At 40.3% G+C, this 26798-nt stretch overlaps 2 protein-coding genes across 6 annotated transcripts; both read left to right on the top strand.

The window, feature by feature from the left end:
- The first annotated feature begins 575 nt into the window (after window positions 1-575).
- On the top strand, window positions 576-16105 carry setdb1b (SET domain bifurcated histone lysine methyltransferase 1b). 5 transcript variants are annotated; one of them, XM_051406882.1, is made up of 25 exons: window positions 576-689; window positions 1956-2159; window positions 3426-3592; window positions 3706-3749; window positions 4429-4555; window positions 4659-4829; window positions 4958-5159; window positions 5431-5504; window positions 5775-5965; window positions 6118-6247; window positions 6364-6535; window positions 9010-9123; window positions 9255-9558; window positions 9703-9964; window positions 10987-11077; window positions 11168-11284; window positions 11423-11592; window positions 11737-11961; window positions 12111-12281; window positions 13115-13245; window positions 13512-13531; window positions 13683-13801; window positions 13924-14180; window positions 14305-14393; window positions 15768-16105. In XM_051406882.1, the coding sequence occupies exons 1-25, from the start codon at window positions 673-675 to the stop codon at window positions 15883-15885; spliced, it is 3687 nt and encodes a 1228-aa protein (XP_051262842.1). In that variant the 5' UTR covers window positions 576-672; the 3' UTR covers window positions 15886-16105. The 5 variants fall into 5 exon arrangements, with proteins under 5 accessions (XP_051262842.1, XP_051262839.1, XP_051262838.1 ...); XM_051406879.1 differs by having other exon boundaries at window positions 11737-11979; XM_051406878.1 differs by lacking the exon at window positions 576-689 and adding an exon at window positions 696-796.
- A 1161-nt stretch (window positions 16106-17266) lies between these two features.
- LOC127367337 (meiotic recombination protein REC8 homolog) lies at window positions 17267-26731 on the top strand. Its single transcript, XM_051407099.1, has 17 exons — window positions 17267-17271; window positions 17608-17676; window positions 17770-17912; window positions 17994-18069; window positions 18167-18287; window positions 18976-19078; window positions 20870-20937; window positions 21051-21129; window positions 22079-22199; window positions 22288-22465; window positions 23146-23344; window positions 24449-24642; window positions 24745-24787; window positions 25005-25089; window positions 25260-25349; window positions 25696-25805; window positions 26196-26731. The coding sequence occupies exons 1-17, from the start codon at window positions 17267-17269 to the stop codon at window positions 26297-26299; spliced, it is 1788 nt and encodes a 595-aa protein (XP_051263059.1). The 3' UTR covers window positions 26300-26731.
- The last annotated feature ends 67 nt before the right edge of the window (window positions 26732-26798 follow it).

The raw sequence follows: 26798 nt of genomic DNA, 5'->3' as shown, positions 1-26798 counted from the left end.
TGTGAAATGAGAGTCGTAGAACTGCCTGAAATACATTTTTCTTTTTCTGTCCTTCTCAGTCAGTCTGTTTTTTATTTTTCTATCAATCTATTAAAACCAATTACGTTTTTAGTGTTTAAAAAAGTTGTTAAAAACCATTGTTTCTTTAAGTTGAATGTTTTGAATGAATTAATCCTTGATATTTTACTTGACTATTCAGATCTTTCACAAACTCCATAATCATCAATTAACTAATTTCTATATGTGACTTCAGGGTGTTTTAATATCTTTTGGAAGATATAGTTTACTCTCAAAGTAGTAAATCCAACACTGGGAAGAGTTCTATTCAGTATCCATCAGAATAAAGAATGTGTTTAAAAAGGGATAATTGTTTAATTATCTCCACAGCTGATCTTAATTAAGTCCCATATAATATTGTAGTTAGAGCTTAACTGAGTTAATATGTGCTAAACCAGAAATAACAATAATTAGTGTGAACAGCATCTTGTAGTTCAGGCGCAAGGTTTTAAACACCTGCACAACCCGGGTGGGCGGAGCTCTCGTCTTTCACAGAACACAACGGCGCCCGATAACACCGCCCACTTCGGGTGCCCCGCGAAACAAAGCATGCACTCCTTGTTGTAGCTAGCCGCTAGCATTAGCTAGCTACCCTTATATTTACGAGCAGACAGGATGGAAAGCAGCGAAGGGTGAGTGAGTGTTGAGCGATGTACCCAAACGAAGTCACCGCCCGGTGTGTGTTTGAGGAGCAGCCCCGGAGGACACAGGGTTGCTCGTTTTCAAGACACCTGCATCAGTCAGTCAGCGGAGGAGACATTCCCCCATGCTAATGCTAAGCTAACGAGCTAGCCTGCTTCAGTTTGTCTCCTTTCAGCTCCTCCATGTTTGTCCTCAGTGTGTCTGATTGAAGTGTGAATGAAGTAACAGTCGGTTGAGTTAGTGGTCAGATTAAAAGAGGAAGTTATAAAGATAACGTTAATTTAACGGGTGTCTGTTACTGTCTGTTGTTGTGCTAACCTGTAGCAAACTACTCTCCCATTCAGGGTCTGGAAGCTTCTGTAAGACTACATGTAAACTGGATAATTGTTATTATTTAATGTATCTAATGTGCTACATCAGTACCAGTGTGCAGTTGTTTATTATGGTGGGGACAGCAGTTACCGTCAGCCCCTGCGTCTCTTGTGTGTTTGTGTGACTGAACAAAAGGCAGCATGTTAAAGTCTGGCTGAAATGGAAGAAGTTTGTATATGTATGCATGTGTCACCCTGTCCAGTGTGCAAGCTTTAAACCTGCACAACAAACTCCACAGTAGACGACCTCACAAGTCTGCAGTGCACGCATTGATGCACACACACACACACACACACACACACACACACACAATCCCTGTAGACCTCTATCTGCACACTGGAAACAGACTCATATGATCAGGGATTCAATAATCTTCTATATATATATCAGTATGCATTCATCATGAGTCTTTGCAGATATGTCAGCAATGGTTGGAGTCCTCATAATGGTATTAATACAGCTGTATTCCAGTATTTATGTTTGTCACAGTATGGCTAAATCACATAGAAAATATAAAACATGTTCAGAACAAGCACTTGTGTTTCACTGTTGCAGTCAGAACTAATAACAGATTTTGTTATCTGGCCAACACACTCAATTCTTACATATTTAGTTTACAGCAACACTCACCAATGTTTGATCAAATAAGTGATTAACTGACTAATTGCTTTAAGGATATTTGGAAATACCATAAAGTGATCAAATACATTAATGTTTTCCCTTTTATTCTGTTGCTAATTGACGACAACAACATAATCTGAATATTGTTAGTAAAAGTAATGCTGGAACACATAATTAGTTTTTGAACACTGCATTGAGACCCAGAATATTCACACGTTAATATGTGGAAATGATATTTACACGTCCTGTTTTTCGCTCCGAAGCATGGAGGTGGATGGCTGGGACCCCAGTCTGGAGGAAGAGTTGGGCATTTCTCTGGACGAGCTGAAGAAGTGGATTGAGGAAGCCGTGGAGAAGAGTGAGATCGTACAGAAGAAGAAGGCTCAGCTGACGGAGCTCAAGGAATGGGTGGAGCAGAAAGAAGAAGAGGAGGCGAAGACGGAGATGCTCCTCAGCGATGCCAACCAGTAAGCAGACATTACCCTTTTCCCAGAGTCTGTTTATTGTATTTATTTAGACTTGTTTTTAGTCAATGTACAGTTTTTTAAGCATAGGTAGCATGATGCTTTATTCAAAAGAAAAAAAAAAAGAGAGTGTTAGGTGAAGATAAACCTGGAAACACTATTATACTATTATTAAATACTGTTATACACCTGCATCGTGAATTAAGTCAACACACTTTGAGTGTACTTTAAGAGATCTATACAGGGTTCAAACCTGGAAAACATAAATGTAGAGACTCGTTTTCCAGTCATGCAAACACCTGGAACTTGATTAAAATAACCAAATATCCTGCAAATAATTGATGTTGTCCTGGAAAATAAAATAATATTTGAGCTGTTTTTGGCCAAATTAATGTCATAGTTAGAGAAAAACTTGTAACCTCTAGTCAGTTTAGTTGTACTACTAAAGCAAGCTAATGTAGAGTCTCCCTCAAACATTGAACACCTACTGTACCTGTAACGAACCTGAGTCACTTCATCATGAACCCTACATTATTAAAATGGAGTGATAAAACTGGGGTTAAATGTGTCAAGAGTAGGCCTAGCTGTACTTTATTTGACAGTGTCTGAGCAAGTGCTGTCATTTATTGTCAAGAAAAACTCCTGGAAAATGATTTTTTATAAAGAGCGGGAACTCTGTCCAGTCTGTTGGGATAAAGGATGCCCTGAATTTCTACAAACAGTGAAGCTTCAGTGATAGACTGTGTGCCGATGGTGACTTGCAGTGCTTGTTTTGATCTGTTGGGAGGCAGGTTGTGCTTGTAGGTCTGACTGTGTTGCTGGCCTTTTTAACTTTATGCATTATGTTTAAATTTCCTTTTGTAAACAGTGTGATCTTTTCATATTTTATGCTAAACAGAGAACAAGAGTTATGGTTGGTTGTGGGTGTAATGTGTGACAGCGGGCTGTGCTGTGGGGGACGGTCCCCAGCTGGACTCTCGCCCACATTGAGAATCTGTAAAGCTTGTTGTGCAAAACTGATTGAATATTTCTTATGGAAGGTAACACGAGGCCAGTGGTTGCTATGGATCTCAAACAGAAACTTGAATTGGCGGCCAGCTGAGACCGAATATAGTGGAGACAAAGAATTTTATACACTGGTGAAGAAATTGTATTTAAGGGGATCAGTCACAACATGGCCGATACACAACCTGCTTAGTGTTTGTGGCGATACTGATCAGCTGGACAGGATCTCTGGTTGTACAGTACTTGTTTGTGTCTCCTCCACAGGTCCATACTGGAGTGTGAGAAACTGGTGAAGGCAACCTACCATAGGAACGGTCTCGTCTACCGTGAGAGCAGCTCAGAGGATGAAGGCTGCGGAGGAGGCGTGTTGTCCTCTGAGGTCATCGAGATAGATGATGACGATGACGACGACGTCATTGCTGTTGGCTGTTGTAAGTCGCGCTGCCTTTTTTTATGAGAACAGTTACCATTCATTGCTACTGCGACATGGAAACAATCAGATTATTAAATATCTGCTCCTCTTCTGTTCTTCACAATGTTTCAGTGGTTCCTCCAAAGAAGCCCGTCACTCCTGCCAAAGACCCGGTGGTGAGAACAACAAGGATCCTTATTACATTGACTTGTATTAACACCTAAATGTTTGTTGTGGGCTGTTCTGAAGGGGAGTTTAAATCTGTTGCATTATTGCTGCTGTACTTCTATAAAACTCTTTGTGGACTTTGCTTCTTTAAATCTTAATTGTTTGAAAGCTTTGTTTCCATTATATGTAAAACTAACAAATACTGGGGGTTAAATTAGGGGTCTCAAAATCAGATTGGTTTGGGGCCACTGCTGGTATAGTCATCTCAGTATCTAATGTTCAAGTATTAAAAGAAAGAACAGCGTTCTGAAAATATTTCCATTACACAAACCAGAAACCTGATCTCCTCTTATCGACACACATTTGGGGAACCTATGACCTTTGCCATTATTTTGCACCAAATGAAATACATTTTATAGAACAGAATTTGTATTTGAAGTGGTAGTTTAAATATGAAACATAAGAAGCACAGAAATATACAGTTAGAAAACAATCCTTAGTGAACTGTATGTAGGACTACAGAATTTATTTGAATGGAAAACAGTGGTTTCAGTTGCAGGTATATGATAATAGTGCATGTTAATAATCCTTGTTGGTGTCAGTGAGCAGTAGTGAGTCACTGAGGAAGATTACACCGTTCATTGAATGCAAATGATGATAAATGTTCTTTTTTATTTATCTTTCCAGGTGAAAGAGGCCTCCGCAGCTCTGCAGAAAACCTCCCAGCAGGTGCAGAAACTGGTCCAAATGGTCAGCAAACCTTCACCAGGTGCTCCGTTGCTCCGATCTCCAACACACCCTCCATCCCAGTCAGGTGAGCTAACATCCTTACCCAGGAATTGTTACATGCATCGTATCTGTGACAAAGTATTTATATAATTCATACTAAACATATTTGTGGTCTTTCTACCCTTCAGGTATTCAGAGTTCAGCACCAGCAGTGTTTGTATCGCAGGTTCCATCTCAGTCCATGACCCAGCCGAAACCAAACATGACAGAAGATGAGCTCAGAGTCGGGATGAGCATTCTGGGAAAGAAACGCACCAAGACCTGGCACAGAGGCACCCTCGTTGCTATCAGCCCTGTCGGTGTGTGACCAGAACACTTCATTCAACATTAAATGTTTCCTGTATATATTATTATTATTATTATCTATATGTGTTCTATGCTTGAATTCTCCTGTTCTGCTGTCTTTACAACCTCTGTCTGTGTTCAGGAAACGGCATATTCAAGTATAAAGTGAAGTTTGATAAAGGAAAGAGTCTGCTGTCTGGAAATCACGTGGCTTTCGACTATAACCCCACCCTGGAGATCCTGTATGTCGGGGCTCGTGTAGTCGCCAAGTACAAGGACGGCAACCTGGTGTGGCTCTATGCTGGGATAGTAGCAGAGATGCCCAACAACAAGAACCGCATGAGGTAAAGCTAAATAAATAGAGCTAAAGAGGGAAACTATGGGTGGGGATGCTAATTGCATTTGTTTGGTTGATGTTCGAGCCCTACCAACGCTATTTAAAGGCCAATATCAATATATGAGACATACTGACAATATATCGGCTTTTTTAACACACAACATAAACATTTTTGGTTCCTCAGATTATGTTAAAGAATTTCTATCAAGATATGTAGTAAGTACACTTAGAAAATAAGTGAATCAGTCAGGCTCTAGTTAAAATATCTTTTGTTTCAGGTTTCTGATCTTCTTCGATGATGGCTATGCTTCATATGTGACACTACCTGAACTCTACCCAATTTGCCGACCATGTACGTGCCCATTTTTCTTTTTTCCCTTTCTGTTCTTGTAATCTGTCCAGCCCAAAAAATGTTTGTAGAGTATATGTAAAATTAATGAATATATCCTAACCAAGATGTTTTTTGTGCCTAAACCTAACCAAACCTTTATTAATGGAACAGTTGAATCTCTACTAATAATCTGTTTGAATGTTAGTAGTACTCTATAAAATCAATCACACAATCAAACTCTATCAAAAAAGAGGAACCAATAAAAGAGTGAGGTTATTCTTGTTTTCACAGTAAAGTGTACCTGGGAGGACATAGAGGATGCATCATGCCGCGACTTCATTGAGGAGTACATCACCGCGTATCCCAGCAGGCCTATGGTGCTCCTAAAGGTCGGACAGATCATCAAGACAGAGTGGGAGGGAACCTGGTGGAAGAGCAAAGTGGAGGAGGTGGATGGAAGCTTGGTCAAGATCCTCTTTTTGGTACGTCGGCTTAAGTAATAAAACAACTGTAGTTAGACAGCTGTTCACTGCCAACAACATCCACATTAATTTACATAAATGTGTTGTTTAATAGTTTGACAGTGCAGCAGTTGACAGAGAGTAAAGTTATTGATTCGTTTTATGTTGATCAGGATGATAAAAGGAGCGAGTGGATCTATAGAGGATCCACCAGGTTGGAGCCAATGTTCAACCTGAAGATGACCACCGCCAACACCCAGGAGAAGAAGTTGGCTGGCCAGCAGAGGACGCGACCTAACATGGGTACCATACCCACTCACACCTTTTATTTGTACCTAATTTATGTCCCGTGGAAGAGATTTGTTTTCAGCTTTGCACTGGTGTCAAAAACCCTAATCACTGTCCATTTCACTCTCCAGGGGCGTTGAGAAGTAAAGGCCCAGTAGTTCAGTACACCAGCGATGGACATGTTGGAGCCTCTCCTGTCAAGACACCGCAATCCTCACCCAGCCAGCCTTCACAGACACCACAACTTCAACAACGTCCTCCCCCTCCACAGCCACAACAAACCCCTCAGCCTCTGCGTGTTGAGTAAGTGACGTTTACTGATTGTGGTGCAACGGGCTAAATTACTTTTTACAACGTGTTTAAAACAAATACAGAAGTTCTGATGTGTAATTAGAACTACAAAATGTGGATACGTTTTACCCAGAGGTGTGTTGTCATGACAGTTTATGCTCCATGTGTAAACTGCTCTGAGCAAGTTATCTTAGTGGTTAACCTGATGTTACCCTGTGAACCACCTCTCTCTTCTCTGCCCACAATCTGTGAGGAAAAGAAACCACCACATTTGAAAGACACAGTCGACATTTCACGGATTGTGAGAGGCTCACTGCGGAGGGCGAGGTTGTTTGGAGACAGTCAACTCTCTGACGTACCCTGATGATGTTATCTATAAAAGATATACATTCTCATTTGAGGGAATTCAGTATATATGCCAGCTTCTAGGACCACAATGCCTTTATGTTCCCATTTAATCCTTTAAATCACAGAAGCTTTTTATGTGATTGCAGGTAATTCACAAAATAAAAAGGCTAGGCCTATATACAGAACACTTTTCCCATAGGAATCCAGAGGGTGATTGTTGTGGCTGACTGTCCCCATAAGAGGGCCTCTGGAAGAACATGAGGAAGATTATATCAATAGAAAGTCATTTCATAGCATCAGTGTTCAGGTATTTCATCATATCATATCTATTTGATCTGATATGTAGGCTAGCATTTATTTATTTAATTATGTATTTATTAGTTTTCATCCTGACTCTTTGCCAGGTGGCTTTCCACTGGGGTGCAGCTAGAGTTATAAATTACTCTAACATCAACAGATCTTAATTCAGGGTTTAAAGTACTCAGACACCATGTCTGATTTCACTCATAGAGCAATAAATGTATCGTACACATTAATTCATTAACGGGTACATTTATTTTAACGAGAGATGTTTTTCTCGTTAATTTACCACTTTAATCTTTAAATTTAACCTGTCGTATTTAATCATATTATAAATAAAGGTCGGTAAGAGGTAAATAGAGAGGCTACAACATGGCCACTGTAATGTAACTTATGAATGTACTCCCTGTCTTTGTTGGCTCCTGCTGTGGTGAGATTAGTCCGTTAACCTTTCTCCTCATATCCTGATATCATTATCGATTACTCTAGGGACAAACACGGAGCAACGATTATTACCATTATTATATAATTAAAGTGGGAACCGCCTCAGATTAAGCTGACACCGACTCAACTAACTCACATGTTAAATCCCCGCCGTTGTACCGTTTAACAGCAGTGTATCAGGGTTTGTTAACCCGGACTCTCCTTGATAACCCGGGTTAAATCTGAGCCGGTTTCAGCCCTCAGCTTGGTGCCGCTGTCATTCCCGACTGCAACGGTTTCGGTGTTCGCTATGGTGCCCGTTGTCATGGCAACGGAATCGTCGATGAAAATCCAAAATAATAATAATATTAATATTAATAATCCAAAACGCGACTTTTGTGTTTTTTGATCGACTTTATGAAAACATATTGTTGTCTCTATATGAGCCAGAGAGGAACAGAAAGAGGTGGGGCAAGACAGGTGGAGAGACAGGTGGAGAGAGAGAGACAATGTGTGTGTGAGGAGAAAAGAGAAGGAAAAGCAAGGTGAGCAGATTAAAGCAGTGTGTGATTAAACCCTTAAAATGAGGTGGAGAATAACATAAGTACCACTGGGTACAATATACACATATATATGTATACTCAGCAGCATGCAAACAAATGACTAATATCAGCTTATGACCCGGTTAGAGCTTCATCCTCAGTCTTATACAGACATTATAAATCTAAACTGTGACCAAAACAAACCCTGGCAAGACTGGGAGAAAAATATTTAATTCATGTTTTTGTTTTTGCTGCCGGCTGTGTTGAAAGAAAGTGGTAATTCATCTGACTTTTTCATTTAAGTGTTAACTTAACACCCTCTGAAAATGTTGTTTTTGCGAACCCCCAGTGGTTCAACCACTCACCTTGCTGCAGTAGAAGTGTGACATGTGGTTTACAGGTGCAACAAATGAAACTTCTGATCTCACCTAACCACCCTCATGCTGGCTGCGGTTAGCGGTGAAGCACATTTTAAATTTCCCGCCAGAGAGATCAGCAAAACACTGCTTTTCAACCTGGTGTTTTTGGCCATTTGGGGGCAACACAACAAACTAAAAACACAACACTGACATATTATCACTTCATAGAATTAATAAGGCAAACTGTTGTTCTTAAATTCATCTGTTTCTTGGTGACCTGATGATTTTAAGCACAATATTCACTTTTTTTATTTAGCTCTTTCAGCTCCACCAACTCCTGATGGAAATCAAAAACCATCAGCAGCTTTCACATTACACATTAGTTTGATGCTTTGTTCATGAAAAATATTAGTTATATATTAGATTAGTGGCGTTTTAAACCTAGATTATTTAAGAGGAAGTGGTGACTTTTAATGCTGACTGACTGTTTAATTCTCTCCTCTCTGTCTTCAAGCAATAAACATCAGATGGCAAAGAAGAGTACTTCTCCGTTTGTCCCCGGGGTAGGAGGCACTCATGCCTCTAAAGTCATGCAGTCTCTTTCCTCCAGTCCCAGCAACCTCCCTGGGTGAGTCCACCTGATTGTTTGGTCTAATAAGTTGTGACACAGTTAAAAAGAAAAGAAAAATGCTGTTAAAAGTGATTTAATTTAAATGTAACTGATCTTTTTCTCTTTGTTTTTCATTTGTCAAACCATAGTGTGAGAATGTTGACTGCCCAAACCACTGTTACGCCCACTTTCACTCAGACGTATCAGAGACAGCTGCCCACTCTTGCTCCTGCCCCTCCTCCTATCACCCACGCGTTGACCACAATCCCACCTCAGCCCGCATACCGAGCTCCAACAGACCGCATCTTCTACCTGACGCACACTTGTCAGCCCGCATGTCTGAATCGCGTCCGACCTGCAAAACCAGACACGCACCGAGGAAAGAACCCCCTCCTCACACCTTTACTGTACGATTTCAGACGCATGACAGGACGACGCAAAGTCAACCGCAAGGTAAATTTGAAGGAACGGCAGGTGAATTGAGAAGTGGATAAGAAGCACTAAACTACTTTCTCCCTAACCTTGAAATATAAAAAGATGCTTTGCAGTTGAACTGAATTTGTACAACACTTGTCTTCTACTTGTCCACCCCCTCAGATGTCCTTCCACGTGATCTACAAGGCCCCGTGTGGGCTTTGCTTGCGTAACATGGCAGAGATCCAGCACTACCTCTTCCAGACACGCTGTGACTTTATATTCTTAGAGATGTTCTGTCTAGACCCCTATGTGCTCGTGGACCGGCCTTTCCAGCCACAGAGGCCGATCTATTATATTCCTGACATCACTGGTGGGAAGGAGGACATCCCGCTCTCCTGCGTCAATGAGATTGATTCCACCCCGCCCCCTGATGTAGCTTACAGTAAGGAATACACTGAGATGGTAACGGGATAGATTTATTTGGGCTTGTGCTGGGATCAGACTGCACAATATTTTCTGTTTTTCAACATGATCACGGTATCAGATGTCACTGTCAGTGATTGAGTTGCATTGTGGATAATGTAGGCACCGAGTTTTGACAGTGAAGAAGAATGCGTGGAATAAAAAAAGACGTAATCTCCAGTTATACTGCACCGTTTTTTATCCTTTTTTGTAAAATCTCCATTGTGTGTGCGACTGTGCTGCAGGACTGCAATGCTAAACTGGTAGAGTAGTCTTTATTGTTTATACTGTGACTTGGCAGACTTTTATCATCCCGACCATCCCCAAATCTGTCAGGCTGGGCCAGTATTGGGCTCATATTGTGAAGTCTTGTGGCATTTGTTAGTGGGTAGATGGAAACATGGCGTTTGTACATGTGACAACTTCCAGCTGACAAAGACATTCGTCACAGCAGGGGACACATTTTAAATGGTTACAAGGAATCTCGTTGAATAGCATGAATGAAAAAACATTTCTATTTGATCTCCTAGTTTTTCAAGTTTTTATTCACTTAATTTATGTTGTTTATCTTGCTTTTAGTTTTCAGAGAGCTATTTTTGCCTTTTGCCTCCTGCTCCGTGTTATGTGCAAAAAGTGTCCATGCAGCTGCCTGTTGTTGACCCTACCTTCTCTGAACAATCCCTGTGGAAAAAGTGAATGTAAAGATATATCGCGATGCAAATATGTGAACATTCAAATCGATGAGATGGAAAAATGAATATCAGTCGTGGTATTGAGGCAACTTCTGTTTCATTTTTACAAAGAGAAGGAAACATGAATCGTTTTTGCACAGTTTGTAACCTACTGGAGAGATAAAGGGAAAATATGCTTCCTAGGTTTGTTTTTTAGTTAAAGAAAATCGGGAGAAAATCATATCATATGATATATCATATCTTGATTTGTATCTAATTGTGAATTACATCCCTGTGAATAAATTATTGATCTTCCTCTCCTTTCTTCAAGGTAAAGAACGTATTCCCGAAGATGGAGTATACATCAACACCAGTGCAGACTTCCTGGTTGGGTGTGAATGCACTGATGGCTGTCGAGACAAGTCAGTGAAGTTGCTCACCCATGACCCACCAATTATTTATGTTTCATCCAATGTTAATATTCTGAGAACGTCTTTGTGTCCTTATTACAGGTCCAAATGCTCTTGCCACCAGCTGACCCTTCAGGCCACAGGTTGTACGCCCGGGGCACAGATCAACCCAAATGCTGGATATTTGCACAAACGATTAGAGGAGTGCCTCCCGACAGGGTCAGACATTGTGCATCTCCCACTTGTGGTGTACTCTGCAGAAACACAACTCACTCTCACCCCTCATAACCTCATAAGAAGATAATTACTGTTAAGTATTACAGCTAATTTGGTTGTCTCCCCTGCTCCCTCTCTCAGGATCTACGAGTGTAATAAGCGGTGCAAATGCTGTTCTCAGATGTGCACCAACCGGTTGGTGCAGCATGGCCTGCAGGTGCGTCTCCAGCTCTTCAAGACTCAGAACAAAGGCTGGGGCATCCGCTGTCTGGATGATGTGGCCAAAGGCTCTTTTGTCTGCATTTATGCTGGTGAGGAAACAGAACAGACTTATAAGAATGGTTTCTTAAAGACAGAGGTGATGGAAATCAGTCTTCAATTTTATTCATAATAGTACAACAACGATGATGACTTGATCCCTTCTCCTTTTACCCCTTTTTGTTCCACTTCACCAGGTAAAATCTTGACAGACGACTTTGCCGATAAAGAAGGTCTGGAGATGGGCGACGAGTATTTTGCTAATCTGGACCATATAGAGAGTGTGGAGAACTTCAAGGAGGGCTATGAGAGCGAGGCTCACTGCTCGGACAGCGAGGGGAGCGGTGTGGATGTGTCGAAGATAAAAATCCAACCATCTGCTTTAGTATCAACTAACCCTGTGGGGCGACCGCCCAAGAAGGGTGAGTCCAAATCCAAAGGTGAGAGTTAAAGCTAGACTCCAATAGGACCTGGTGGCAGTGTTTGCGCTCTTGACCCGAGCTGACATTTTATCTTCCTCGATTCTCTACATGATGTTTCACATGCTTTTTGTTTTTTCTTCCTGCCACAGCCCGAAGCCCAAGCTCATCGGGGGACAGCAATGACGACGATGACAAGGATTCGAAGAGTGAAGACGAGAGTGACAGCTCGGACGACACGTTTGTGAAGGAGAACTACTACACCTCCAGCTCTGTGTGGAGGAGTTACACCACACGTGGTCAGGTCAAGGGCAACAAGGAAGGTGAGCAGGTGGCACCTTTAGGAGGTGTGTCTCAGAGGAAGACACTGCTAGTGTTCAGTTTTTATGAAAGAATAGTTTCTTATTCAAGAGTTAAATTATGAATACCACTCTCATCTCGCCTGTAAGGTAATGAAACGGTCCAGCAAACAACCCCTCCGTAAAACCACAACTTTTCTGTACAGAGCCTCTAGCTCCATATGTACAGTGCAGATATAGTGGTGTTGAGATCTTTTCTACTACATATTTCCAAAAATGTTGAATGATTGCTTTGAATAAATGTCGTGCACACATTAGACTTTGTTGGGGTCTTGGTGTGAAATTGCCTGGTTGTGTATATGTGTGTTAAATGTGTAGCCTTATCTGACCCCACTGTTGGTGTAAGATGTTAAATTAAATCAAGGCAGTAGCTGAGCAGTAGTGATGAAAAGATCTCTTCCAACGGAATATTAAGGACAACAGTTCTGCTGAATGATTAAACATTTAAATCTTTTAGAATTAAAAAAACCTTTGCTGGCTAAAACTTGTATAAATAAATACTAATAAACTTAATTTTTCAGTAAGAAAAAATAAGAAATTATAAAACATTACTTGAGACTTTTTGCACTTGTAGTTGGTCTTCTCCAGTGTGTTTGACATTTTGTGGATGAAATGGCTCATCAGTTACAACAACAATTTATAGATTGATTCATAATGACAATAATTGTTATTTGCATCCCTAATCGAAAAATCTGTCAAATTTGGAAACTTTGAAGGGTTAGTTGGGGTTTTGTGAGTCCAGTGAGTGCAAGATTTCTGTTTTGTCTTTTCACACACCTCTCTCCTTCCTGCTCCAGGGAGTCAAGACAGTAAAGATGGATTGAGTGCGTCAGCCAAAGGAACAGATGATGAGAAGCCACCGTCCATGCCAGAGGAAACGGGGAAAAGCAAAGTGGCTTCCTGGCTTACCAGCCAGGGGCTAAAGAAGGTGAGTACAGCGGAGATAAAGTAAAAATAATGTTTCATGGAACTGAGCTCTGTGTGCTCAACCTTTTTAAAATAACTGCGGTGTCTCACACATAGAAATAAAAACACAACCTTACTGCTCATAAGAAGTCTCTTCTTGGATGTATTATCTTTTGTTAGAGAATCAATAGTAAAAATGTGGCTCTTATTTTAGGAGATTCTGCATTATGATTTTCTTGCATAATGATTGATGACGCTTCCTTTTCTGTTCCTTTCCTGTCATCACAGGAATCTGGAGACAGCAAGAGGTGTGTTGGACTTTCTAAAGTGTGCTTAGATCGATATTGAGTTTTTCCTGATTTCAAACATATTTCAATTAACAACAATTCTGCAGCTCTGTGATCAGTAAAATCTCGTAAAGTTAGATTGCCATTCAGATTCAGTTTGTTTTTCTTGCAGTCAAGTGAAGTCAGAAACGGGGAAGAAGCAAGATGTGATGACTCTCTCTGACAGTGATGATGTTCAGACCATCAGCTCTGGATCTGACGACAACAAGGAGAAAGAGAAAGTCACACCGGGTTAGGAGAAGAGAGACTTGAATTAACATCACATTGATCGTGGTCTTTATGGGGTTTTGACTGTTTTCATTTTTCATTATTTTCTTTTGTGCTTGTTCCTGTTACTGCTGTTTGTGCCTCAGGTGTGACTAAGAAGCAGGTAGCAGTCAAATCTACTAGAGGCATCGCCCTGAAGTCCGGCCACGGGATGATGGTAAAAACAGGTCCTCCCGGAGGAGGTGGAGGGCCGGGAGGTCAGGGAGGAAAGACAGGACAGCAGGGACAGACTGGAGGAGGTGGGGAGAACACTCCCAAAAACACCCGTCTGTTCTTTGATGGTGAAGAGTCCTGCTACATCATTGATGCCAAGTTGGAAGGAAACCTTGGACGTTACCTCAATGTAAGTGTGTAATCTACAGGATCTTAGTGTGTAACCATTTGATGCCACTTAAATAAATTCTGTTTCTATGTATTAATTCTGTTTCTATGTATTTATCTTTGATTGTGTCCTCTCTGTATTACAGCACAGCTGTAGTCCAAACCTTTTCGTCCAGAATGTGTTTGTGGACACACACGACTTGCGGTTTCCCTGGGTGGCGTTCTTTGCCAGCAAGTGAGTTTTGAAACAAATTTTAAGCCACAGATCGTGTTATGTTGGCTTTGAGCTTTTAACAATCTCAGAAGTGTTAAAATGGGTGTTCGGACCAGAACAACAGGCAAAGAGTTGCGATGGTGGGGGCGCGCTTGTTGTTGGAGGTATCGGTGAGACAAGGAAGTATGATCCAGAAAAGATGTTTAAGGCAGCTGTAATTGATATTTTTATAATAAGAAAGTATTAAATGACAAATGTGGAAGAACTCATGAACCTGCAGACAATTATCACCTGAATCTGCAGCTCCCCCCAGCTTTACGGAGCTTTATAGTGAGTCTCAGCTCATTGTTTCGCTGTGTGGACACAAAGAACTACTGTTTAGCTGTTTTCAGAAAAAAAGACGTAAAAAACCCACAGTACACTACCTGCCCAGAACCACATGGCAAACACTGTTAGCAACTAGCTGGTGAATATAGTGAAGCATTTAGCAGCTACAGATATTTCCCTCAGGAGTTGTGAGCAGTGAATATTGTCAGGCTGTCAGGTGATCAGGAACATGACTTCAGATGAAGGATAATGTTGCTCCATAACTGCTGGATGTGTTCATATTTAAAAGTTTGCTATATCAGCTATATGTCCTTTTCTCAACTTGTTCCAGCTGCACCCAAAGAAATCAGCTTGGAATGGGAGAGATTTTTGATCTGCAGCCTCACCACTCGATGCCTCTAAATCCTACACATTGGTCCTATTAAGTTACAAAGTAATTTACCAGGAATGTGCTTTTATAAAGTTTGGCCGTTACAAGTGCCAGATCACGTTGTATTGCCCTTTTCTGTTTTACTTATCAGACGCAGCGCCCTCACTGAATTGAATGAGGGAGCTGTGTGTATATATTTTTCATGCAGTTCTGTCTGAACGCAGCCTTGAGGAACACAGCACTGCTATGTTATCCTCAGGCTCACTACTGGGTTGTGTAGAAATGTTTTATTCTCTACTGTTTTATATAAAAAATAGGTGTTTGTTAATTGTTTCATTCAGTTTAGTTAAAAGATTTTTAGCCACCGACTATGTAGTTCACGTTATTTCCAAGGTAAGTGTACGTTTCACTGTTTATAATGCTGTGAAGTTTAGTTAAATTCAAAACTAGGTCTAAATAAGCACTATTTTTAGGGTTGACAGCTCATCAGCTTTGTCTCTGTGGCTTTCACAGTCTGTCGGTGAGCTTCTTTTAATCAAGATGATTAAAGCTGAGCTGACAACAGTGATCACAGTAACCAGTGAGGGGAGCTGCACTGCCGTTGAGCTGTTTTCAGGGGAAGAATTAATGTAGTAATCAGTGCACTATATTAGCTTTACGTTAACGTATTGATGAACTCTTGTCCTGTTCTCGTGCAGGCGGATCCGGGCTGGTACAGAGCTGACCTGGGACTACAACTATGAGGTGGGCAGTGTGGAGGGGAAGGTGCTGCTCTGCTGCTGCGGATCCACTGAGTGCAGAGGAAGACTGTTGTGATCTGCTGCAACCAGCCTGGACTTCACTCCCTGTGCTGTATTTATAGGAAACTTAGAGTAGCTCTTACAACACTGTAATTTTGTGTTTTTGTTTTTTTTAAGTTGAATATGTTTATTACTGCTGTTTTGTTGCTTTTATTTTATATGACTGTGTGTTCCTCATTTTATCCATCACAATTCTTTACACTTGAATAAAATGTAATTTTCTTTAATGAATCAAAGCTCCTGCTCTTTTGTGAAAACACCATAAACACAAGGTGAAACTGTTAAATTATTATGGGAAAGAAGTTACTTTCCCAAATGCATAAAAAAAACCCTACAGTATTAATGAAATATTTAGCGTTTTGTATCATAAGATGTTTGATTGAACTTAAACATCTGCAGTTACTTTTTATTATTTGTCAGAGCTCTTATTTTGAAAGTGTGGGATCATTGTTACATGTGGTAGATTTTAACATGTAACTAATGGGACAAAGACCACACTTTATTTACAGCTGCTTTCAGTGGGACAGACCAATCAGCTTGTCTCAAACAACAATAAATAAACCGACATTCATCTCCCACCACACACACTGAAGAAAATCAGCTCTGGTGTGGACTAATATCTGTAAGTTATCGGCCTTTATCAGCCATTTTATTGATTTTCTGAAAGATTTTCGGAAATGTTTTTCTACCCGGCAGTTTTAAAGCGTCATACAGGATGTTTTTCTACAATCTGGTGAGTAAAACTGTTTTAAATCCAACTATATGTACAGTGAAATGACTTTAAAGTGGTATATGAACTGTATTATTAGCCCATTATTAACGGGGAATCTATGAAACTGCTGTGTTAGATTATTAATTATTATTATTATTATTATTATTAATTTAGACTTACATTTAGAGTCTAAACTTCAACTCTGCTGGTTTTGTTAAGTGGACGTTAAACCATCAAAAATCTTCCTAAATGCCTCCATTGTCGCTTAATAGGTACAAATACCTTGAATATAAACTCAAGCTCACTGAAATTGAATTTTATGCCCAAACCTTTATTCTCAGGGGACAGGACATTTAAACTGCTTAACAATTAAGTGGACAAACACCTTAATAATTAATGTGAAGATTGACTGAAGTTAATAAGGTTTAAGGAGGTTTAAAGGTATCAGCATTATTGTAAAGATTTCCATAGTGAAAAGTCCAACTGACGCACTATTTCTTCTTTTGTGAGTCTTTAATATCTTTAATAGATAAACTTAGACTCCGGATTGTCCACCATATAAACTGCACACAGCCCGGACTGCAGGTGCTTCAGAGGCAAAGATAACAAATATCTATAACATACACACTGTAGCCAAAACAACTAGTCTAAGCCTTTGAAGTCCTCTTTACAAAAGACTTTGAAGATGAGGTCAAAGGTTATATATATAATATATATATACATACATTATGGCAAAAAGAGCAAAGGAAAGGCTTTAAGAAAGTGTTTTTTTTTTTTCAATTAAAATGTGCTTTATTCACATTAAGACTGACCAAGGTTTACAGCGGAAATATAATAATTTAATATCCATGTCTGTCCAGACTTTGAAGGAATGATATGTTTTTTGGCTTACTAATACACTAATTCACTGTCTGACTAATTGTGAAATATTGTCGTGAATTGTTAAGTTATGGCCAAAGATGTGTTTTGTAATCTTTTGTTTCTCTACAATTGAGTCATTGTATTAATACTCTGTGTCCATTTCAGGCTGGTTGCTACAAAAGGCATCAGAGTTCCTCGCCGCGATTTCCTAAAAGTCAACGTCAAAAGCACCTGGTGAGAACTTATTTCAGCCATTGTCACATATTTATCGTCAGGCTGAACTGTGGCTGAATCTGTTCAGTTGTAATAAAGCTAATGCCCACACAGTGATGACATCATGGACTACGTGCTGGAGCAGGTCCCACCACCTCGACCTGGTCTGCCACGACCTCGCTTCTCCCTCTACCTCTCCTCCCAGCTCCAGTACGGCGTCATCCTCGTCTACCACCGACAATGTGCTATTCTCCTGGGTAAGGAAGTTCATAAATGGCTCATTAACAGACTGAAGGAAAGAGACACCGGTTGTTGACCTTGATCTTGTCTCCTTCCAGAGGAACTTCAGACCGTTGTGGGTCAGCTCCTGAAACAGAAATCGTCCCAGAAAATTGATATGGATGACCACAGCAGGTCAGAACAGCTGCTCAACATTTCACATGTTTTATCTGCATTTACAAACACAAAATAACTCCTGTTTGTTGCTTGTGGGCCTCCTGGTTTCTCTCAGACAAGCTCTGGACTTCCCGGACGCCCTGGCTCTCCTGGAGGAGACAGAAGGAGCTCCTGACCCTTTATTCGGAATGATGTACATGAAGGATACCATGCCCAGTCCCAGTACACTGATACAGGTACCCCAAGACACAAGTCAGCAGTGCAGGAGGAAGTATTCCAATTCTCTGATGAAGTATTTAAGTATAATTAGGAAAATGTACTTAGAGTACTAAAAGTAAAATTACTCAATGCAGAAAAATGTTGTTATTCTATTATATCTTTATATGCATTATTATATAATTTATTTTTATTATTATGCATTATGTGTATGTAAAATCAGGATTCTACTGTTGTAGTTATTACAATAACACTAAAGATAATTAAAAGGAAAAGCAGCAAATCCTCATGGCTGGAACCATGAAACGTCTTTGTGTGAAAAACAGTCAGTTATCAAAATAGTTAATTTTCTGTCCATCAACTAATTGATTAATCGACTAATTGAGCAGTTTAACTTCTAACAAAGCATATTTTATAACTCTTCATATGATTTGTGTCTAAAAATCTTAATCTGTAAATGAACTAAATCAATCAGAAACATTCAGTGGAGTAAAAAGTACATTATTTCCCTCCGAAATGTAATGGAGTAGAAGCAGAAAGTACTACAAGTTTGTGCTTTAGTACAGTACATGACTACATGACTACATGACTACTTGTCTTAATACACCAGAGCTTAGCAGACATTTGTAAGCTGAAGGTGAACCTGAAAATCCTCTAAATGTTTGTACTTCGAGGATAAGTGTCCTCTGCCTGTTCTGTGTCCCTCAGATGGGTCAAGAGTATCTGAGAGAAACCTCTCCTGAGCGTCCTGAACCGACCAGCCCAGCTGCTGCTGCTGCTGCTGCTGCTGCTGCTGCTGCACTAGAAAGCGGTAGGATGACTCGACATGCTGTAATGACATGAAAATAATGATCTCTGCAGGGCATTGGGGCATTGCAGCAGAAAAAATAGAATCTACTGTAGAAGAAAAATAACAGAAATGACTCTTAAGAAAATTAAAAATGTAATAAATGCCTCTTACAGAAAACAAACAATTAAACCTGTTTATAGATTATTATTATTCCTTAATGAGGGCTTAAACCAACTGATAGCACTATACACAAGACTAATTGGAAGATTTTAAAAAGGAAAGAAAAATGCACATCAAGCTGATCATTAAACTGGCATGGCAACAGTGTCATTCAACATAATCACTTTACTCATAACAGAGGTTTGTATAAGGTTTTTTGTGGCTAAAGATAACCCTGATGAGGTCATGATAGATTTTTATCAGAAAGGCGACGTTAAAATCACACACTAGTGTTACGCTTCAGTTTAATATTGGACCCAGACACAGGACACAGACAAGGAGGCAGATAAAGTTTAACAGATTTATTCAGTAATAATGAAGATGGGATGGAACAGGAGGCAGTACGGCCAACAGAGGGAGTGAAAGAGAGCCGGCTGCTGGCACGCAGACCAGGATCTTGAAGCACGAAACATACATGATCTGAGAATTGCTCCCTCTGAGGCTGAAAAACAATCTAGTGCTGAGTGGATGGAGCTGATGAGTCGATTACAGAAAGGTGTGATCAACAGACTTTTGACCGTGGTGTAGTATGATTAAAAGAAAAGTTTTAAGTCTGTTTTAAGACAATAGTCAAGTGCAAATATAAATATTGAAACAGTTTTTCTTGCTGTAATAATTCCTCTTCTTCATTCTGGTCATTAAAGGACCCATAATGCACTTTCAGTGAAGGGAGATAAAATCCAGAGTTCTCGTTCTCAAAATGTATTCAAAAGTTTATCTGACGCTAATAATAGACTTCAGCAGTCTGATAAATCAGGTGCATATCCTCCAGGGTTACAGCCTTTGTAGTATAACATTCACAGACAGTGTTTCCCTGTTAAGCGGCAGGGTGTAGATAGTAATAAAAATAGGGAATTGTGTAGTAAATAGGCTGTGAGTTTGGACTCTTGAATATATTCAAATCGGAGGCACATTAAGAAACGACCTTTTAATGTCCAGTATCAACAGGAATGATAACAGCAACCAAAACCTGTTTCAGTTTTTATATGAGGACCATGACTGTGTGAAAAGCACTTGGTATACTATTAATACTATTAAAAATATTTACAAAATTGACAAAATAATACCAACTCAAGATCTACTTGAGTAGAGCTTTTCCCATTTTTTCCATTATATTTATAGTTGTTTGAAATGGTATTTGACGAATCTACATGCCAGAAAACAATACGATACACAAAGCCTGTCCTAATTATGTGAGCTTTAATTAAATGTCAGCTTTACAGAAAGACGTATTCAAACGGGTCCAGAAATGTACAGTATGTCAGTTTATGTGCAGTGATATGCGCAGAAATACCAACAGGTCACAGGAATGTAGACAGAGCTCAGATTGTGCAGATCGAGGCAGGACTACTGAAGATCATACAGCAGAAAGATACTGTAGGTCAGGTCAGGGAAGACTGCCTTCAACAGCATCCTCCTAATTGGCTGAGGCTGATGCCGCGGTGTCAGAAAGTGTTTGTGCAGCCGGATTTTTCTCGGCAGAAGAGAACACTTTAATTGCAGCTTGATTACTTGCATCCTCTCCTGCTGGTTTCAGTGGCTCGTTGAAATAGTGGCTTCTCTTATTAATGTCGTCCATATTTTGTCCCCCAGGGATAACTGCATCTCCTGACACCATTACTCTGAGAGAGACAGAGCCAGTCACTATCCCTGTGGCAGAGGTACAGTTGTCAGAAAGAGGCTCATGCAAAGATGTTCACATTTTTGTATCAGATCTTCTACTAATCCTCACTGAGATCCATTTATCTCTTCTCTTTCTTCTTCTCTCTGCTAGTTTGAGGGTGAGGAGCTTGTCGATCAGCATCCAGATACTATTGACTTCCTCTTGGCCCAAACAGATCACTTTCCCGAAGGTGTGTAGCAAAACTAGGAGCTGTAATAAATTATTACATATTGTGGTGGTTATTACAAAATTGAGTTACACTTTTATCATGATGAAAATGTAATAATAAGGTGCATTATGTAATAACCAACCAAAATAGATGTCTTCATCTGTAAATGTCATGTTTTAACAATTAAGATAAAATAAACTTCCCAAATAAATATGACCTGTTATATTTGACTCTGATCTTAGTCTAAAGAGCCACAAAAAAGCAGTAACAAGATCATCTTGTTATCAGCTTATAGATACAGCCAATGCTCAGCTTGAAAAAAAGAATTCCAGCAGGGTCGACTACTACAATGGTTATTTGATAGGGTTCCCCTAAAAAGGCTGTCAAAAAGCAAAAAACGTATTTAAAATGTAATTTATTACAAAATGTGTGAAAATATATTACATATTGGGTTCAGGCTGTTTATTGCAAATTGCAGCAGATTGTTACAAAATGCGAGTGTTGTGATATAATGAAATAAAAATGTATTACATCCTGTCAAATTACTACCAAAGTTATTAGTTTTTTAATTTTATTTTGCTTTTCATTTTTATTTTTAACTCTGTTTCAGTTAGTTTTCCAGAGTGGGTTTACTAGTTTCAGTTTGTTTTTTATTGTTTAAATATGTTTAGTTTTTATTAGTTACAGTGTTAGTTTTAGTATCTTTTCATTATACTATGGTAAATGTTTGTAAGGGTCAAGAGATTGTGTTGAAACCCAAAAGACTAAAACTAACAACATTTCCTCTATATTTTTATTTTATTTTAGTTTTGTAAGTAGGTTATTTTTCTTTCAGTTACTAAAATGTTTTTTCCACACCACTATAACAACCTTGTTTATTACATTATACTGTGTAATTATGGGGGGTTTGAGGTGAAAAGGAAGAAGGACTCATAGTTGTGTTTTTTCTTCTTTTATCCTTTTCTAACAGATTTGGACATACCAAGAGAAGAAGTGACACCAGGGGAGGAAGAGAGGGAGATGGAAAGGGGAGGACTAGAGGGAGACCTGGAGAGAGAGAGAACAAAAGAGCTCACAGGATCCACTATTGAGTAAATGATCCAGATGCAAATGGAAACATCAGCGCACACAGATCACACACAAGTACACACTGACTGTGTTTCTACTTACCTGCGTCAGATTACAGCCGACGACGGTCTCCGGTGAAGACGCCGTGTTGTTGCCTCAGGAAGAGACAGGTCTGTCTTTGGAGATGCCCAGACCCCCCACAGACCAGCAGACCCCTGTATCTGTGCCCGTCCTCGCCTCGCCACCATCTGCTGCAGAGCAACGTGAAAGACCAACTCCAGAGTTAGAGGTGCCGGCTTATGTTTCTGTTCAAGAGACTGAACAACCTCTTTTACTAATGAGGTGTTTTAACTGACTTTATTATTGATTAATAAATGAATGTGAATGCTTTATTCATCAGTTATAAGTCATTCAGAACAATAATGGGTTGCCAGGTTTGCAGGTGTTAATGCTCTTCCACAAAGACACAATTATGATAATAATTTATAATTGATAATAATAGTTAATAAAACAACGTCTTTTGAATCTTATTCATAAAGGGCCATGAGTTTAACTTTCTGATAAACTGGCAGTTATAAATGTTAATAATTAGTTAATAAAGGTTTGTTACAAATGCCTGTATTTATAATTGTTAATATATTGTTATTAAACTGTTTTTGGTCCAGTGGTTAAAAGGTATATTTGGAGGGGTTTTTCTGATGATGAAAGAGGTAAAAAGACAAAGTAAATGTCAAAAATGAAGGAGGATAAACTGCACCAAAAGGGATTTATCACAGCCTGGCAACCCAAAAGATGTTCTTATATATGGTTTGTAACTCATCTATAACACATTATTAATTAACCATGAATAAAACCATTAATTACAACTTAAATACATGAAAGAATACCTTGTTATAAAGTGCTACCTAGACTACATTTGCTGGAGGAAGGTTCTGGAAAGTTTACTTCCCACACGCCTCCCATGTCCAGGATGTTCCCTCCCCGGAGGTGAGGACAAGGAGGAGGAAGAGGCAGCTGATCTTCTTCGACCCGGAGACGCAGATCTCCCAGGAGGTGCTGCAAGAGCAGATCGACAACCCTCATACTGAGACCAGACGTCCACTTTACCCACCGCCTTCCTCTCACAGGACGCTCCCTGCTGCTGAGCTCCTCAACAATCCCTGCACCAGTCAGTAACACACCTGCAAAGAAAACACAGCAGTGCACCGTCAGAATCCCCCCAAAACATCAGCTGAAGGCTCACAGGTGTAAATAATAAAATTAATGATGGCTGGATTCCATTTAGCTGCTTCAGTTTCAGGGTCCTTGTATTGTTCATGCTGGTTCACTGTCACACTGTCATGTCTCAGTGGGACACTTGGATGGAACTGAGCCATCGTTAATGAGCCACACAGTCCTAATCAGGTCTAATCAGGCAACGTAAGTGAAAACACCTGTGTGGGAGGACTCTGGCTGTGTTGAGGCTTTATATTGTATCTGAGTCACGGTGCATTTGAGCCTGTTGTAAAGAACAAACACAACTTCAAAGACAAAACTTGTACGTCTGTTTTTTTGAGTGGCTCTACATAAAGTAGACTATTCATCACCTGACTAATGGAAAGGATTTGTGACATATGTTGACACACCAAATTATGTCTGCTACACACACACACACACACACACACACACACACATACAGACATGTCTAAAGGTCTGCCGTCGTGTTAGCAGCTCTATGAGGCTGTACTTAGACACAGCAGTGCTTTGAGCTAAATGTTAAAGATGCCGACACGTTCACTCTTTCCTCTTCGACGTTCCTTTCACTGACAGGTCTAACGAGTGGTGGAGCGGGCACAAGAATTGATATGCAAACAGATGTTTAAGGGGGTTTCTACCTCCATTTGATCTAATGACCTAATGATGGTGCTGGATTAAAGATTAAGGAATCGTTTATTACAGTTCATCCTGAGGGGAACATGAATGGCAACCCATCCAGTAGTGGTAGTAGTCTGAACCGAAGTGGTGGAGGGACCAACAGACAGATTGACATTGCCATCTCTAGAGCTGCGAGCAAGACTAAAAATAAACCAATCAATCAATCAATCAATCAATCAATCAAACAAACATTTATAGTTAAAATATAAAGGTGGTTAATCTTCTGATAATATTTTCATTGCTATCTATAAATTGTTACATATCACCATTTCTTTTTCCACCTACTGTTTTCAAGGATGTGACTCAAATAACCTTTTCAAAAATAAACCACAAAGCTATTTTTTTATTCCCCTTGCAGTCTTGCCTGAAGAGGTTGAGTTTCTATGGAGACAGGCTGCGACCATCACGCCTCTCTCAGGCTCGAACCTGCAGGTCGGCGAGAGAGGGCCCGAGTCCACCGACTCTGAAAAGGAACTAGAGCGCGAGATGGTGGAGGCGGCCGAGGAGGCCGAAAGGAGGGAGGAGGAGAGACTTGAGCTCAGCCCCAGGGAGGTGTGGAAGCACGTTTGTGTCGCTCCTGTTCGCTCTGTGAAGCGTTTTTGTGCAGGAAGAAAATGTCACAAGATGAAAAACTAATTGTGTGTGTGAATACAGGTCCCCAGAGATGTGGCAGAATCAGAGATGTTTGATATCTCAGGTAAACTGACACTGCTGTTGTTGTCTAACTGGGGGTTGAACTTGTTGTGCTGCAGCTGCATTCAGCTAGTTAGTTAAAGCGGTTTGTGTCTTCCCTAGGGTGACGCTGAGGTCAGAGGTTGGGGTTTAGGCATGTATCACTTGTGGTTAAGGGTTAGGACAAGCCTCCAGGGAATGAATATAAACCAATGTCCTCAAATGTGTGTGTGTTTGTCCAGACCATATTTCGCTGCCACTGGAGGGCTCTGATCAACAGGAGGTGTCTCGAGAGATCTCCCCCATGCCCTCATCTGAAAGAGAAGGGTAGGTAGCAAAGAAAGATGTGTCAAGTGTGTGTGTGTGTGTGTGTGTGTGTGTGTGTGTGTGTGTGTGTGTGTGTGTGTGTGTGTGTGTGTGTGTGTGTGTGTGTGTGTGTGTGTGTGTGTGTGTGTGTGCGCGCAGTCATGCTTATATGCACACGTGTGTGTTGGCAGGTCCCTTGTCTCCAGGTCTGTTTCTACACTGCAGGACATCCCAGAGGTAGCGGACGAGTTGCTGGAAAGAGCTGCAGCAGAGTCACCTGGGTAATGACAGTGAATGCAACACCATTATTAACCAGTTCAAGGTCAGAGCTGAGAAGTTTGTTTTCCCCAGTGTTTGCATTTAGTTAAATTTGGAGATAAGATTGTGTGTGTGTGTGTGTGTGTGTGTGTGTGTGTGTGTGTGTGTGTGTGTGTGTGTGTGTGTGTGTGTGTGTGTGTGTGTGTGTGTGTGTGTATGTATGTATGTATGTATGTATGTATGTATGTATGTATGTATGTATGTATGTTGTGTGCGTGTGCGTGTGCATGTGCATGCGTGCGTGCGTGCGTGCGGCGTGCGTGCGTGCGTGCGTGCGTCGTGCGTGCGTGTGTGTATGTGTGTGTGTAGGTTGCTGCCGGAGTTGGACGAGCAAGAAATAGCACCTGTGCTGTTTCAGTCTCTTCTGCCGCCAGAGGTCGACCGCAGAACTGTCAGCAACATTTTTCAGAGGCTTCTGGGTAAGGCATCAGTTTCACTTATCATTGAATCATCCCATTACTCATGTTGAAATTGTGTTAATGCCACAGGAATCAACACCGGAGGAAGCTCTTTAATCACTATGTGGTCAGTGAGTTATGAGATCTGATTTACAGTTTAGGAGCTGAGGGACACCGCTGGCATCTGTATGATGAGGACCGATAACACACCGGGGGTTCATGTACAATAGTTCATAGAGAAAGGATTGGGTTTAAAATATAGATAATTTAACCAATTTAAGCTGTTGTAAAAGTGATATATTGTTGTGTTAATATGTGCAATCATCCTGATTTTTCCTACCTTGATCTTTTCTGTGGTCAGCTGAGCACAAAGAGGATATTTTTAACTTGGCCTGCGTGTCTCGTCTGTAGAGATTTTATCGGCCGGGAAGGTACGTGTGGAGCAGCACGAGCCTTACGGTGACATCTTGATATCACCTGGACAAGACTACGAAGAGGAGCACCTGACTGTGTGACGCGTACACCACGAGCCTCCAAAACAGACATCATTTTTCAGCCTGATAGAAACATTTTGTCCGGTTCGGACATTTCCTGTGTTCATTTCAAACAATATGATACAAAATAGTTTTAAAGTCTAATTTTTTGTTACTGATTACTTCATCAGGTTTGTTACTGGTGTGTCTAGTTGACCTGTTTGAGATTATTTGAGTTTTTAAAACATTCTTCCTGCTGTTTTATATAATTACATTTATAAAAGCGTGGTTTTACATCACCGGTGCTACTGCGACTAACACAATTGTATTAACAATGAGATTTCAGAAGAATATTTTAACAGTTTTTATTATTATTTTTTAAAAGACATTACTTCATGTTATTCTAAAAAACGTGTACATCTCTGTTCACTGTGTCCCTTCGAACATGAACTATAAAATAAAAGCTTTACGAGAGCCATGTCAGTTATTTCTGTAAAGAAAGCATGCACTGTCTATTGAAAGGTATCTGTAGCATGCAGAG

The sequence above is a fragment of the Dicentrarchus labrax genome, unplaced genomic scaffold (genome assembly GCF_905237075.1).
Source record: "Dicentrarchus labrax unplaced genomic scaffold, dlabrax2021, whole genome shotgun sequence".
In the NCBI taxonomy this organism is placed as follows: domain Eukaryota; kingdom Metazoa; phylum Chordata; class Actinopteri; family Moronidae; genus Dicentrarchus; species Dicentrarchus labrax.
The sequence above is the reverse complement of the archived record's forward strand: the minus strand, read 5'-3'. Positions and strand labels throughout refer to the sequence as shown.

Coding starts and splice junctions, on each gene's coding strand:
- setdb1b (XM_051406877.1), top strand. CDS start 708: ATGTACCCAAACGAAGTCACCGCCCGGTGTGTGTTTGAGGAGCAGCCC. Junction 797..1,955: donor TTTTCAAGACACCTGCATCA/GTCAGTCAGCGG, acceptor TTCGCTCCGAAG/CATGGAGGTGGATGGCTGGG. Junction 11,593..11,736: donor TTTTGTCTGCATTTATGCTG/GTGAGGAAACAG, acceptor CCACTTCACCAG/GTAAAATCTTGACAGACGAC.
- LOC127367337 (XM_051407099.1), top strand. Junction 18,070..18,166: donor GATATGGATGACCACAGCAG/GTCAGAACAGCT, acceptor GGTTTCTCTCAG/ACAAGCTCTGGACTTCCCGG. Junction 22,200..22,287: donor CTCACAGGATCCACTATTGA/GTAAATGATCCA, acceptor TACCTGCGTCAG/ATTACAGCCGACGACGGTCT.